General features: G+C 46.7%; 1 protein-coding gene across 4 annotated transcripts in view; it reads left to right on the forward strand.

Annotated features, from left to right (window-relative positions):
* UNC13D (unc-13 homolog D) overlaps positions 1 to 16,407 on the forward strand; it is a 707,512-nt gene that overhangs the window by 536,756 nt on the left and 154,349 nt on the right. For all 4 annotated transcript variants that reach the window (XM_086930728.1, XM_086930726.1, XM_086930727.1 and 1 more), the window contains 3 exons: positions 11,770 to 11,838; positions 13,857 to 13,936; positions 15,935 to 16,040. In XM_086930728.1, coding sequence (XP_086786854.1) covers positions 11,770 to 11,838; positions 13,857 to 13,936; positions 15,935 to 16,040 — 255 coding nt within the window. The remainder of the gene's footprint in view (positions 1 to 11,769; positions 11,839 to 13,856; positions 13,937 to 15,934; positions 16,041 to 16,407) is intronic.

The following is a 16,407-nucleotide window of genomic DNA, read 5'->3' on the forward strand; positions in this document are numbered from 1 at the left end:
TTATTAGCCGTGTTAACGAGGTTTCCTTCTGACGGATCCTCGTGGATGCTAGCTACATGTGTTGTAGCCGAGGGCGTCGGAGGGATTAGGCGCTCTTCTTTTGGAGAGAGGCTTAGATTCAGATCATCCAGTTGCTTGCTTTCAGATGAAAACAGCGGCGGGTTGGGCGAAGCTCGATCGGCTTCTGCCCTCTTCCAAAAAGCACTTTAAAAGCATTATTGTTTGCCCTTATGTCATTTCTTTGTTTGCCGGACTAACCTTTGTTATTAAAGTCACTGGTTGTGAATGAGTTTTTTTAAGGGGCTCAGCCACATTGTTCCACTTGTGCTTTTCTATGCCTTAATAGGATCTTAACTTTGTCTTCACGTTTCATTTGTGCACACATATCAAGCATATCCACTCTTGCTCCCTAAGATTACTGACCCTTAAGACTGTATTGTTTATTGCAGCTTCTTCTGCGCACGATGTCAATGAGCTGCAGGAGCTGTCAGTGCAACCCCTCTATACCACCTCCAGTTTGGACAAATTGGTGCTGTGAACTCGTACCTCCTTTCTGCCAAAGGTGGCGTTTCCATTCCCTGACTGCCAGTCCATTAGTCTTGCTGCCTTTTTCCCCATCACCTGACTTCTCTTAATACCGACTGGACCCAAAGAGAGCTCTTAACTATAACATCAAGGGCACAAAGGTGCACCAGGCAAATGACAAGCAATTTATTCGCTTTTTCTGGTTCTAAGAAGGGGCGGCGGTCCAGAAGCGAACCTTATCAGGGTAAATATCCTGTGTATTAAAACATGCAATTCTCTAGCTAAAAAGAGCCTTTGCAGAGTCTTTGCGCTCATTCTGCCAGAGCAAAAGGCGCTACTATGACATTGCAACAGGTGCTCCATTGTTGAACATCCGCCAGACTGTAACATAGGTGTTCATTCATAGCTTCAGCAGGCACTACTTTCTCAACAAACCAAGGAAGTCTCATTACTCCTGCACTGTCCTGCAGGTCTCCTGGTATAATTTTATGAGACAACAAGGACCCCCTGGTTCTATAGAAACTTCTAGGGCAGGGTAAAACAATGTGTGGGTATCTTCCTAGACAGTTAAAACAATACATTAATGTGTCATGCGAAGGCCTAGCAAATACAATGTCAAGCAGACAAAGCTATACAAAAATGTTATAGATTTTTTTTAAAGTATTATCTGTCATAAAGTACAGTACATATGGCATTCAATCATAATATACAAAATACATTAAATCAACATAAAAATTCATCATTAAAAAGTACATTTTTCAAACAGTACATTTATATAATCATATATTTGGGAGTGTGGCGAGATTGGAGATATTTCCAGGATCTCCAGCTCCTCCCGAACGTCATCCGTCAGAAGAACTATTTGGGAGTACGTCATGCCCTTTTGCAAATGATGTGCCTTGAGACGCTGAAGCGCCCTGTAATGCAACAGGCCTGGAAAATTGCCTGAAGAGAAGCCGAGTAAAGGCCCACCAGCTTGGCTATCTGCCGTAAAGAGGTTCCCTGCTTGGCTAACGTCTGTCTGATTTTCCTGGAGGGCAAACTGAGTGTGGATGCCACTGAATCGATTACAAACCTCAGAAAAGAAGCCTGTTGTGTTGGGTACAGGAGGGACTTCTGTTCGTTGATCACAAAGCCCAATCGCTGCAGCAGATCTACAGCCATCCGCAGATGCGCCTGCAATTGCACGGGGCATTGAGCCATAATCAGCATATCGTCCAAATAGACAATTAGGTGCCGAGGAAAGGCCGAACGGAAGACAACAAAACTCGTAGGCTAGTCCCTGCCAAACAAATTACAGAAAACTTTTGTGTGGGGGGAAAATCCGTACCACCGGGTACGCATCTTTCAGATCCAACCTCACCATCCAATCGCGTGGCTGGAGGTCATCCCTGAGCAAGTGCATGCCTTCCATTTTGAAGTGCCTGTACACCAGCAACTTGTTGAACTCTCTCAAATTGATGAAGGGCCTTCTGCCCTGTCTGTCTTGTCCACTAAAAAGATATTGCTGAGGAACCCTGTAGGGTGCACCTCCGTGCGACATATCGCTCCTTTGCGGAGCAACCGCGCGACCTCTTCGGCCACCAAATCGGCATCCGCCGCACCAAACACTATCGGCCGCGGACGAACTGCCTGCCTGAGAGTACCAAAAAACTTGCAGGCAAGACACTCACCGGTGGAATTTCCTTCATGGCCTCTGTAGATCGCTCGGCCGCGGAAACATTTCCCTCTGGTGGGATAGAAGTTATTGTACTGCTGGTCTGCCTGGTATTGGCCACGTTCTGAGCCTTGCCCCCTGCACTAAGCTGTTGAATCTGGCCGCAGCAGGGCGGGCGGCTCCTGCCCGGACCGGCCCCGTGGAAAACCCAAGGGATGAAAACTCTTTTAATATTAGCCTGCGCTTTGTCAAGGGAAGTAAACTTTGCAACAAATTTCCCTAACTCTTTTATAAAGGGTTCACCAAACAAACCCCCTTGCGCCGAGGCACCATCCTCCGAACAGGCCAGGTCACCCAGCTTGGGATCCACCTTTATCAAGAGACCTGCGCCTCTCAGTCGAGAGGGCGCAGTTGGCATTTCCCATTTTTTTTTTTTTGTATGTTCTTATATAGCGCTCGAATCACCGGGAGGCATCTCGGCGCTTGCCTTGGGAACCCGTCCTGGTTTTTCCCTGAGAAATAGCCCCTACAGGGCATCCCCAAGGTGAAAGCCAGGCATCCCGCCGCGGGGGGGCCGTTGTGGAGATTAAGCAAGCTTAATGCCCAGAGTTGCAGAGTGTGAACCCATGATTAGGGCAGGCACCGAAGCAAGAATTATCGAGTCCGTGGACATTTGAGCTCAAGACCCTGCTGCGTCGGCAATTGAACCCTGGTCCCGGCAATTGAACCCTGGTCCCGGGTCTGACCTCTGCTTCAGGGTATGCCTGCTCTGACCAGTGACTCTCAACATGTGGGGAGTGCGCAGATACACACTCCACTCCAAGGTGCACAGCGTTGTGTGGATTTCAAATCCATCTTAATTTTAAACCGTTTAATCTTTATCTGTAAGTTTCTTCAATCTTTTTCAAGTCATTTATCATTGTTCTTCCTTATGCATCAAGTACACACGTTTTCCATACTGTATTTAGGTAACTTCTCATATTTTTATGTGTCCATCCGGACTTCTTTAAAAATAAGATCCCAATACACCAAGTTGTTCAGAGCAGCATTCATTTATTTCAAGCCCAATGCATTTCGGGCTGCCGTACAGCCCTTCGTCAGGGGTAACTGTAAAAGGACAATTATGGGTGATACATTACTTATCTGCATAGACTATATCACATTTAACATTTCTTTTCAGAATTTCCTTTGTATACGCCGTGTTTAAACAGTTTGTGCTCCACCCCCTACCTTTCCACCTGACACATTAGTAACTGGCATGCCGAAACTTCCTCCCCCATAATGCACCAAACAGTCCGCTTTTACATTGCGTACCTGTCCTAGAAACTCGTACTCAAATCTAAAACGATAAATGTTCTAAATCTTTCTGTCGTTTTTAACAAAAGAGTCCATGTTCAATCCATTTAATAAAAATCTTTACAATCCTTCCTGATATTTGTGGGTATCAGCGTATCCAATTGTTGCTCCGAACTCGATGTTCCTCCGTGTGTGCCATCATCAGTTCATACATTTTGTCTCCATTCTTTTTCATGGGTGCAATAACCAACGGGGGCTAGTATTTACTAAGTATGAATGAAGGTGGTCTGCACTCCTTATTCTCCATTTATATTCTTTTACTTGTATTCCATAAATTTAAACCTGTTGCGTGCTACCCGGATTGGGTAATCCCAATACACCTTTCTGAACCTCAACATGTGGGGAGTGCGCAGATACACACTCCACTCCAAGGTGCACAGCGTTGTGCGGATTTCAAATCCATCTTAATTTTAAACCGTTTAATCTTTATCTGTAAGTTTCTTCAATCTTTTTCAAGTCATTTATCATTGTTCTTCCTTATGCATCAAGTACACACGTTTTCCATACTGTATTTAGGTAACTTCTCATATTTTTATGTGTCCATCCGGACCTCTTTAAAAATAAGATCCCAATACAGCAAGTTGTTCAGAGCAGCATTCATTTATTTCAAGCCCAATGCATTTCGGGCTGCCGTCCAGCCCTTCGTCAGGGGTAACTGTAAAAGGACAATTATGGGTGATACATTACTTATCTGCATAGACTATATCACATTTAACATTTCTTTTCAGAATTTCCTTTGTTTACAAATTTACAAAAATTAATATTAGACGTTGCGCATCAGTAAATAAGCCTCCTTAAGTGCATCACATTTCACAAACCAAAGTCTGTGTAGTTTAAGTTCAAATTAATCCTAGAACTTCCCTTAAAGTTATCTAGCATGCCACTTCTTAAGTATTATATTAGTCAAAAAAACACATCACGGGCTCACTTAATCTTCTTGTTTTGCAATGATTAACGTCTTACAAACATAAATCTGCACTGCATCTACTGAGCCCTGCCGAAGTTATCTATCTATTTCCTAGTGTCCTACGATACTCACAACCTTCCATCGGTCGATTGTCAGCTTAAAATCATTAGTGCAACCGTGTTTCAATGATCAACATACCTGCTCACATTTTTCATTTCCATCAGCTCACGCCGCGCGCTGCACATAATTCAATCTCCCGCGCTTATACGCCGTGTTTAAACAGTTTGTGCTCCACCCCCTACCTCTCCACCTGATTAAGTGAGCCCGTGATGTGTTTTTTTGACTAATATAATACTTAAGAAGTGGCATGCTAGATAACTTTAAGGGAAGTTCTAGGATTAATTTGAACTTAAACTACACAGACTTTGGTTTGTGAAATGTGATGCACTTAAGGAGGCTTATTTACTGATGCGCAACGTCTAATATTAATTTTTGTAAATTTGTAAACAAAGGAAATTCTGAAAAGAAATGTTAAATGTGATATAGTCTATGCAGATAAGTAATGTATCACCCATAATTGTCCTTTTACAGTTACCCCTGACGAAGGGCTGGACGGCAGCCCGAAATGCATTGGGCTTGAAATAAATGAATGCTGCTCTGAACTACTTGATGCATAAGGAAGAACAATGATAAATGACTTGAGAAAGATTGAAGAAACTTACAGATAAAGATTAAACGGTTTAAAATTAAGATGGATTTGAAATCCGCACAACGCTGTGCACCTTGGAGTGGAGTGTGTATCTGCGCACTCCCCACATGTTGAGGTTCAGAAAGGTGTATTGGGCTTACACAATCCGGGTAGCACGCAACAGGTTTAAATTTATGGAATACAAGTAAAAGAATATAAATGGAGAATAAGGAGTGCAGACCACCTTCATTCATGCTCTAACCAGTGAGCCACACTTCTCCACATGAAACATTTGGCATGCTGCGCCCACGCCGACAAAACCTCCGGATCAATCAGGGCCCCTGAACTACGCGCCTCCTCTGCCATGTCTAGGATCTTAGTCATCGGACCAATGGCGTTGAGTAACTTCTCTTGGCATGCGCGCGATGATCTATCGATCCCTTTCTTGGGGTCTTTAATAAACTTTGCCAAGAAGGTAGCAATCTTACTCTCTATTTCAGGGGTCAGGGACACTTTACCATTCAACGTGGGCCGGGGGCATTCTGCCTGCAGGCGGCTCCTGGTCTCGTTCTCCAAAGGTTTACGGAGACGGGACGTGGCATGCAATGCCGCCTTCTCCGCAGGGACCGATTCCGCTGATCTAGGGTGAATTATATCGTCCGGGTCCAGCATGTCTGCTATGCCCGCCTAGGGAGGGTCCGAGGACCCCGACGGCCGCGACGAGCTGGCTTAATCGTCCGAAGCCTCTGGGGAGTCCACATTCTGAGTGTGGTGAGAAGCTGGTTGGGGGGGGTTCTGCTGGCGGGGGAGATGTGGGAACCACAATGGGCCCAGTATGCTCCAGAAAAGCCTGCTTTAGGCGCTCGAAAGCGTCCTTGTCTACCCCTTCCGTGCAGGTCTTCTTCGGAGGTGGAGGAACCTCACCATCCATCGGGGACGTTGCTACCGCCCCAGCAGGGGGTGCCGCCGGCGCGTTTGGAGGCGCCACCTTCGCGCAAAATTGGTCTATCCTATCGGCCAGGCGTTGTTCCATGGGGGCCATGAGGTCATTGACTGCCCGGTATAGAGTCATCGACTTTATTATAAAAAACGTCATCCCACTGGAGGTATGACAAAGAGTCTTCCTCGTAATATTCCTGCTCCATTTTGTGTAGACACCAACCCTCCGGTGTTATGCAGGAAATCCCGGTCACTTTAAGGCACGCAGGGACCTTCGATGCACAATTTAGGTACTGAGGGCTACTCCGAAATGTTTTTAATGGCCACAGGCACGAGTTTAACAGGGCTGCTAACCCCTCAGGCACCATAATGCCCAGCAGTTCAACGGGCTCACACTGCCTGCTTTGGTGCCTGTGTGAGAGAGGCTCTACGCCCCCCAGAACACCAATACTGGCCGAGCCACCGGGCGTGCAGGGAAAACCACCCCAGGTGCAACGCACCACTACCTACCCGCAGCGCGGGCGTTTTCAGATCGGGACACAATACAGACCCGGGCCGCAGCACCGGGCGATTGAGGCAGGCAGGACACCAGCGCGAACATCAGGGTAACCGGAGCGCGAAAACAACGCTGATCGACAGCAACTCGCTTCGGGAGCACCGAGTCTCGACGCTCAACACAGCGCCCTCTCAAGGGCGAAGGACCGCATCGCGGTCGGGGAAATCTGCAAAAACGCGTAAGGGGCGCACAAGCGTTCCCGCAGTGACAAAAGGGAATCTGTGTGGGGAAACAAACACAAGCATAGAAATCCTCACCAAACACCACGCAAATGCGCACACAGTCCCCAAAGTGAAAATAAAGTAAGACACATAACTCCAGCTGCCGAGCAGCGAAGAAAGAGGGAGTTCTAGAAGGACCAGCAGGATTTATTGGTCGGATGGCAGCAACAGAGTGAAAGGACTATGCAGGACTATTGTTTTTCTTTCCCTGCTTATGGGAACTGTAGTTTTTTTTGTTACTGTGATGACAAGGTGCTGTGGAAATTTTGGTTATTAAAGCGAAGAAAGAATGAGCATAATCCTCGCCTCCGGTCCTGACATAGAATCACAACTAATACTTTCGGACAGTTGTCTTGTGCACTTGTTTGGATCCAATTGAACTATGTACTTGTCTCACACTTCAGCCATCAGACTGCTAAGTGCTGTGCCCCATAACAAGATAGCAGCACCAAAGCAGCCTCCCCGCCATCACACCTTAGAAGCTGTATTGTGCTATGCACATATGCAGGTGCATCAATGCCCACATAGGTAGTAAGCACTACATTAATATTGCAATACAGTACAACCTGTATATGGAAGAAATTGAAGTAAGAGGTAGCAACAGCAAGAGAGGGAGAGTGATGAAGATAAAGCGGGAAAAGGAGAAAAAGTAGGAAGCAAGAAAAATTGGTACATACAGGGAAGGAAGAGAGAAAACCAAAATGGGGATATTTAGAGGAAAAGATCTGAAGAATACTGGAGTTATAGAAACTGAAATGGAATGGAATTCTGTAGCTTGGTGGCCCACGGCATAGAGAAAGGAACAGAGTAATGGATGGGTAGAAGGAGACAGCAATGCATAGAGGGTACAAAAGAGGGGATTTTTATTTCCATGGGTAGAGGCTGTCTATGGGGGGCCTCCTGGCAACAGTCCTCCTCCTCCTCTTCCTCCCCTGTCCCCACCACTGGTACTACAAACTACAGGGAAGCAGCTCTGGATCCCCCATCTTGGAGCATGTTGGTCCCGTAGGAGGCCAGATGTCCCATTTTCTAAAATATTGGAAGTCTGTTACATCAGATCTTTGGGTTTAATATCTTGTAGAAAATGGGTACGCCCTTCCTTTCCAGGAGGTTCCCCCTCCTTTCCCTCCTTGCCAAGGCTGGTGTTCAGAGGTCCATCTGTTGCTCTTGCAGCAGGAGGTTCTTGCCTTACTGCAGAAAGGTGCCATAGAGGTTGTTCCAGAGCAGAAACAGGGTCAGGGGTGCTACTCCCGGTATTTCTTGATACCCAGTTGAGGCCGAACCTAGACCTCAGGATCTTGAACTTTTACCTCAAGCAGGAAAAGTTCAAGATGTTGACCCTGGCTCAAGTTCTTCTGACGCTGCAGCAGGAATACTGGATGGTGTCGATCAACTTGCAGGATGCATATTTTCATCTTCCTTTCCTGAAGTCACATCAGAAGTATCTCCACTTTACGGTGGGATCTCAACACAACCAGTTTGCGGTCCTTCCGTTCGGACTTACGTCTGAACCACGAGTCTTCACGAAGGTGATGGCAGTGGTAGCAGCTCATATCAGAAGGTCGGGGGTCCCTGTTTTTCCCTATCTGGACAACTGGCTGCCCACAACGAGATCCCCAGAGATGGTGGTTTCGTCGACTTGAGTTTCTCGATAAATGTACCCAAATCTCACCTGGTACCTGGTGCCTTCTGAGCGCAACCTGTTCATAGGGGAAGTACTGGACACTACTGTGTGTCGAGCTTTTCCACCTCCGCAGAGGATTCTCAACATTCAGGAATTGATTCCTTTATTTCATGATGGAGCGGTTGTTCCAGTAATGAAGGTCCTACGCCTGCTCGGTCTCTTTGCTTCCTGCATACTGTTGGTCAACCGTGCAGGCTTGCACATGAGGACAGTCAAGTGGTGCCTCCACATGCAGTGGTATCAGCACTATGGAGATCTCGGGGAGATGATCAGAATCTTCAGAGACACTGCGGCGGATCTGTCTTGGTGGAGTGCTTTGGTCAACCTGTCTCAGGGGAAGCCTTTTCAGCCTCCTCCACCGGTGGTCACAGTGATTCAGACGCCTCCACTCTAGGGTGGGAAGCACATCTGGGGGATCTGGAGGTCAGAGGTCTTTGGTCTCCAGATGAAAGGTTGCTTCCCATCAACCTTCTGGAATTGCGGGCAATACGTTTAGCTCTCAAGGCCTTCCTTCCCTCCCTCCCTTCGTGGTCAATCAGTTCAAGTCCTGACGGACAACACTACCACTATGTGGTATATCAACAAACAGGGATGAGTAGGGCCATATCGTCTCTGCAGAGAAGCTCTGGGTTCAGGCACACCAGATTTGTGTAATGGGAAATCATCTGGCCGGGGTGCAAAACGTGCGTGTGGACAGGCTCAGTTGTCAATACTCAGCCGACCACGAGTGGAGGCTTCACCCGGAGGTGGTTCGCCGCATCTTCAGGTGGTGGGGGTCTCCTCGGGTGGACCTGTTTGCCACTTGCGAAAACACTCACTGCCCGTCATTCTGCAGTCTCCAGTATCCGATGCTTGGAGCATTGGGGGACTCGTTTGAACCGGATTGGAGCTTATGGCTTCTTTACCCATTTCCTCTGATACCCTTGATACCTCGAGTTCTGCGGAAGATACGCCAAGACCAGGCCCAAGTTATATTAATTGCTCCCGATTGGCCACAAAGGGTGTGGTACACAGATATTCTTCATCTTTCATCCCACCCTTCACTCCGTATTTTTCTCAGGGCAGACCTCCTCTCCCAGGGACAGGTTCTACACCCCACCTCCAGAGCCTGCACCTTCATGCCTGGAGATTGAACGGGGCAACCTGAGCTCTTTCTCCCCTGGATGTGGTGGATATTCTCTTAGCGTCTAGGAGACGCTCCACCAAATCTGTTTATTCCTCTAGATGGGCTAGGTTTGTGAAGTGGTGTGGAAAGAGATCCATTGATCCTGTGTAGGCCCATTTATCGGGTGTACTTATTTTCTCATTTTCCTTGGCCCAGCAAGGTTGTGCTGTGGCCACAGTTAAGGGCTATTTTTCTGCTTTGTCAACCTTCCTTTGTTTTTTGGACCAGCTGTCTTTATTTAAGTCTCCCATTGTCATGAGGTTCATTAAGGGCCTCACAAATAGTTTTCCTCTCTCTCCCTTCATAATGCCTCAGTGGGATTTGAATTTAGTACTTACATTTCTGATGGGGTCTCCTTTTGAGCCTCTTCATAGTTGCCCTTTGAGGCTGCTTTTATTTAAGACTATTTTTCTGGTGGCTATCACCTCTGCCAAGAGGGTAAGTGAGCTGCAGGCTCTTAGGTCCAAGCCTCCATTTACCTCATTTCATGCGGGGTAAGATGGTTCTTAGGACTAGAGCTGCTTTCCTGCCTAAGATGGTCACTCCCTCCCACTTTCTATCCTCCCCCTCACCCTTTCAAAGAGGAGGCGAGACTTCACCACCTGAATCCTCGGAGGGTGGTCAGCTTCTACCTGGATAGAACCAGAGACTCGAGGTTGGACAACCAGCTCTTCGTCGGCTATGTGGGGAAGGTGAAGGGCAAAGCCGTCCACAAGAGAACGCTGTTCAGGTGGATCATCTTGTGTATCAAGATATGCTACGCCCTGGCCAAGAGCGAGCCGTCTGAAGGTATCAGAGCTCATTCTACTGGAGCAAAGTCTTCTACATCTGCTTTAGCTAGAGATGTTCATGTAGTGGACATTTGTAAGGCTGCAACATAGGCCTACCTCCACACTTTTGCAAAGCATTATTTATTGGATTCAGAGGTGCGGAGGGATGGCCATTTTGCATGATCTGTGCAGCAGGACTTTTTGCTATGAGTAGGTGGATACCCTCCTCTGGGAGCGGGACTGCTGTGGGCTTCAATTCAAAAGGTGAGGAATCCTAAGGCAGATGTACCCATCAGAAGAACAAGTTACTTACCTTCGGTAACACTTTTTCTGGTGGATACAGTATCTACCTGTGGATTCTTCACTGACCCACCCTCCTCCCCATTGTCCACCTACATATATCGAAAAGGTTTTCATTGTATGACATTGTGTTTTCCTATGCCATTTTCTTTCTGTACTGTTGGTTGTTAGGAAATGCGTTGGTTTTGGCTTTTCTTCCTTACCTATATACTGTATGTATTTGTGTATATATTGTATACTGTGTGTACTTGCATTATGTTGTCAGTCCGCCCGTTTGTCTCGAGGGCACGGAAAAAATGGGTGGAACTGACGTCAGCACGCCGACGAGGTCTTCTTATGGCTCCGATGAAGTCACACGGACTCGCGAGACTTCCTCATTGAGGTAGGAGAGCTAAGAAAACTTTTCTGTGGAATGCTGGCGCAGGGGGTAATTCGAAAGGTGAGGAATCCACAGGCAGATACTGCATCTACCAGAAAAAAACATTACAGTAGGTAAGTAACTTGTTCTTCAGGCCTGATCTGCTGGCTTCGGGTCTTAACTGTTGGGCCCTCTCAGCACTTTGGTCCTCTTACTCTGTGATTAAGGTTTTGAGTGCTAGGATGAGTCACAAGGGTATGTGCCTTCCCATCACCTGTCTTCCTCTATGTCGGCACACCATTGCCCATCTCACCTGCTCATGCCTTTGCCGCAGTCATTATAGAATTATCAAATGTGACCTAGTGATAGCATGTTTGCCGGAATATTAAGATGATTGATGAGCAGCTACAGCCTTGTTATGGATAGAAATTGTAGAAGATGAGCAGCTATGTAGCACTCTTGTTCATTAGCATGCATCATGGCATGGAAAGAGGGATGGCAGGTGAGGTACCTGCCCCTGTTGAGGTTGTCTTTGAATGGGGGGAAAGAGGCAGCAATTTCAACGAATAAATGGGAAATTAGGTTATTTGTCTTTTCTCTTTGAAACAGCTTATATATATCTTGCTGTCTGTTTTTCCGGTAGTTGGATGACGGTATCGCTAAGCACATCCAGAGTCTGTCCACCTGCAGCGACTCAAGGGACCCTGAAGATGTAAGTGTTGCGCCAATGTAATTTCTCAGTCATGTGCCTGTTGTAAAGATGTTGTACCCATACTACACAATAGACACAACATTCTCAGCGATAAGTGAGATTAACCAATATTTAAATGCCATAATGTTTTTGTAATCTGATACGTAGTAAATAATTATTTGAAGAATTCCAGTAGGAATTTATCAGTGGTCTGTTGAATCTTTTTCCACCTGCCTGTGAGCTCTGGTCATTACTGTGGTTTAGTTTGGTGACAAAAACTCTCTGGGTGGATCACTGTGATCACTATGAAAATGTATACTTGGGTACAGTTCATTTAAGTTTACAATCAAAGCATTAAATAACAGCATTTAAATACTTTAGTTCAACAGATTGTATGTTCCTACCATGTGCCTTGTTCCCACAGAGCTGTCTGTTAGCCTCCTGTTTTGAGAGCTGAATATCCACTTAATAGTGTCTGCTTTCTTTAGAGTTGACATTCAGCACAAGAGACGCTGCCAACTATATTTAATTAACTATCAGCACCTGTGTGTGAGCAACATGCTCTCCTTATCTACTGCTGTCAGCATAGTAGTGCCAACTACTTGCTTTCTTTGTCACTGGCTGTCAGCATTTCATTGCCACCTATCTCTTGTCCTTGTAGCTAACTAAATTCCCCAAGGACACCATGTCCAGGCATGCTCCAATGACACCCCAGGCCAAGCCAGTCCCTCCCTCACAATGACTAGAACCTCAGTATTGAAAGATCTGTATCCTTGCACTCAACCCCTACTGCTTTCTACTGCCATGCAACCCTAAGCTCATAATTGACTCTAGGTATGGTCCCTTTTTTCTGTCCCCTCCACTGAGGCCTATTACCATGCTTGCCTGTCCACAGAAGTAAACTTACTAGCCTGAGGGCTACAACCAAGCCTAAACACAGGTCACCTAGGCACATAGCCCTACATCCTCTTCTTTCTCAAAGTACACATGGGATGTATATATAGCCTGCCTCACTTTGTTATACACTAATAATCCCCCTCCTCAAGCCCTGCTCCATACATGGTTTTTAATACCATAGCCACGCACCTCCAACCTAAGTCCACTGAGAGCTCACTAAAGTGTTCCTCCTCTCACAAGCCCAACAAGAATCAGGATAATGTGGCCTTTCCCTGCAGTGAGGGTTTGGCCAGCTAGGGCCCTACAAAGAATACCACCCCCATCTGCAGAATCTCTGTTACAGCGGCCCAGATGCCTAGGCCCCAGAGTAATGTGGTAGCCGTCTTACCATCTTGTTGAGGTATCTCAGTCTCCTGAAAACTGGTGAGGATGCGAGAAACGTAGTAAGGGTTGTACCTGCTCAGTGTTTTTTCTAAAATTCTGGTTTGCCTAAATTTCATCAGCAGAACATGTTCCAAAATAAATGATAATCCCTTGTGGATGTTCGTCTGTGTACCACAATGTCAGTCAAATTTATGAAACTGAAACCTTCATTATAAAATGTTCACATTATCCTTGCATTTTTGGAAGTGTGATTTTGTAAGTCTTTTGGCAAGTTTTACCCTCTAGTCTTCACTTCTATACTCTTCCACTAGATTTGCTCACTAGGAGTTTGTTGGTTAGGAGATTTTTAATGACCAGGATTAGTTTTGGATGCCAGCTTCCTTAATGTTAGATTTATGCTATGTATTCTATTGACTGTTTACATCATGGAATGTATTGTCCTTAATCACAATGTGCATCAGCACATATGTAGGTAGCTTAATACCGGTCGGTAACGGCCGAAAATCGGTAACTTTGCCGTTACCTACCGGTATTTAGCTTTTTCTAATGTAGGTGGCTGGATTTAAGGATTCGGTAATTTACAGATTCGGTAATTTAAGGAACCGGTAAATAGAGATTACCTACATATGGCCCTTAGTATTTGTTTTGTAAATAAATATGGCCACAGCCTTCGCACCAATATTTTATATCAGCCCTCAAGGTCTCTATGGCCAAATTCCCCAGTAATTCGCTAAACATTGAATGATCCCTTCTCACAGTGTATTGCTCCCTTGATGAAGTTCCTGGAGCTGAAGCTGAAATACATGAATGAGAATCTGGTCAAGGAGAACTTCAACAGGTAAGAGATTACTGCCCATGTCTGTTTAAACCTGTCATTCGTCTCCTCTCGTGTTCATTTCTCTGATTCGAAATAATTTGCTGCTCATTTAATTTCTCAATTTTTCTCTACTTCTGCTCTGTTCAACCCACTACGTGCCTACCTTCCCTATTCCCACTATTCCACCTTAAACATTTACTAATTTCCCTCTTTCTTCCCTTCTTGCCCTATACATCTTACTTCTTTTTCTCGCTCCCATTGTTTCTTCACATTCTCTATTCGCTTTAATTTTCACCTTTCTTGCCTCTCTCTTGTTTATTGATCTGTTCTTATCCCTATCCAGCCCTTCATCATTCTCCCTCACTCCATTTTCTATGTCTCTTTTCATTCTTTTCTATCCCTCCTCAATTTGTTTGCTATTCCCTCCTCTTGCATTTCTGGTGCATTTTTCTTCCTCCCCTTCAATGTTTTCAACACTTTCCATTTTCCTCTTGCCTTCTCTTACTGACACCCCCTATTTTGACTATTATGAACCACATTCTCTCCGAATTCCTCGAATCCGACAACCTGTTACACCCCTCACAGACAGGCTTCCCCCCCGGTCAGAGCTCAGAGACTGCTCTGCTGGAGGTTGTGGAGGAAAGCCGGAAACTTCTAGCTTCAGGAGGAGCGGCTGCCATCATCCTTTTAGACTTCTGCGCAGCCTTCGACACGGTGAATCACCAAGTTTTGATTCACCGGTTGGGGGAGCTGGGCATTGCCGGAACCGCCCTGAGCTGGCTGCACTCCTTCCTGGAAAGCCGTACGTTCCAGGTCATCGAAGATGGTGTGAGCTCCAATCCACGCCCTCTCCAGTGCGGCGTCCCACAGGGCTCGTCGCTGAGCCCGACGCTCTTTAACAGGTATATGGTCCCACTAGCATCCATTGTGGCCCCGTTTGGATCCAGATGGTTCCCTACGCTGATGACACCCAACTGGTTGTAGCCCTAACTAAATCCACCCCATTCCACCACCCTAAAAACCTGCCTCACTGAAGTGATAAACTGGATAGGGTCCTCCCACTTGAAATTAAATGGTGGGAAGACTGAGGCCATGACCCTGGGCAATTTCGACAACACTGCACTCAGAACCATCTGGCCAGCATGTATGGGCCCATTCCCCACCCCTAAGCCAGAAATAAAGAGCCTGTGCATCTGGTTAGACAACAAACTGACTTTCCAAGCACACCAAAACTGTGGCAACTTGCTTTGGCCTCATCAGAACAGCAAGAAAAGTCCTCCCCCTGCTCCTCCCTCCAAGCTAAGAAAACCATGGTCCAGTCTATCATACTCTCCAGACTGGACTATGGTAACGCGCTTTATCTGGGTGCCCCCACCTCGGTCATTTACCGATTACAGGTCATCCAGAACTATGCAGCCAGATTGCTCACTGGGACCCCCAAACTCTCCTCAGCCAAACCCGCCCTGTGCCTCCTCCACTGGCTGCCCGTGAAAGAGAGAATCGGCTTCAAGTCCCTCTGCATTGTCCATAAATCTCTTCAGGGCAAAGGGCCGCCCCTGCTCTCAGCCATAATCCACCCCTACAAGGCCAGGAGGAAACTGCGTTCGGACGGTCTTCACCTCCTCGCCACTCCAAGAATTAAGCGAGCCAGGAGTCGTGACCCTGTTTTCCCTGTACGCAGGCAGATTGTGGAATGCCCTTCCCCTCCATCACCGAAACCAACCCAGTCACGGCATCTTCAGGAAACAGCTGAAAACCCTCCTCTTCCTGTAATACTCCCTCCCGCTCTGTCCACAAACTGAGTAGCTTTGCCTAGCGCTGGGAGGCCTCCGGGTAGCCACGCGCTCTATAAATGTCCTTTCTTTCATTTCCACGCCCCTTTCCTGCACCTTCCCACATTCCTGATTGCTCTTATCTTGCTATCTGTCTCAACATTATTTCTCTCTCTACTCTTCCACGTAGCACATTTTCCTTTTCCTCTAAACCTTTGTTTTCTCTTCCATGTTATACCTACTGCAGCCTCTTGACCTTGCTTTGGACTAACATCCTTGACATTCTAAGCGGAGTCTGCAGGCAACAGGCATCCTCCCCCAAGTACTACAGGAGGCTGCAGGTGGCCCTTAAGGTGAGTTTCTAAAATCTGGATCACACAAGGAGGGAAGGGTGGAGGTAGCACTGGAGATGACCCTCTTCTATGTGAGGGTGATGATGCTGCCGCCAGTAACCATGAAGGCCAGCTTCAGATGTCTAGTTGAAGCAGGATGATGGGCCTGAAGTAGAGCCTCTACCCTGTGTGTGTGATGGTGATGAGGCTGACACACATCTAGACCAATTCCACTTTTTGGGCGAGGATGAGGGAGTGGTGTAGATTCCTGTGTAGGTGAACTTCTACAGTCTGGTTGAGGTAGGAGGTGAAGGTACTAGTGAAAGCAAGCTTCTGCAATCTGTGGTAGGTAGGAGGAAAAGGAGGTGCGGGTACCAGTGAAGGCAAA

The sequence above is a fragment of the Lissotriton vulgaris genome, chromosome 7, assembly GCF_964263255.1.
Source record: "Lissotriton vulgaris chromosome 7, aLisVul1.2, whole genome shotgun sequence".
NCBI classification, from domain to species: domain Eukaryota; kingdom Metazoa; phylum Chordata; class Amphibia; order Caudata; family Salamandridae; genus Lissotriton; species Lissotriton vulgaris.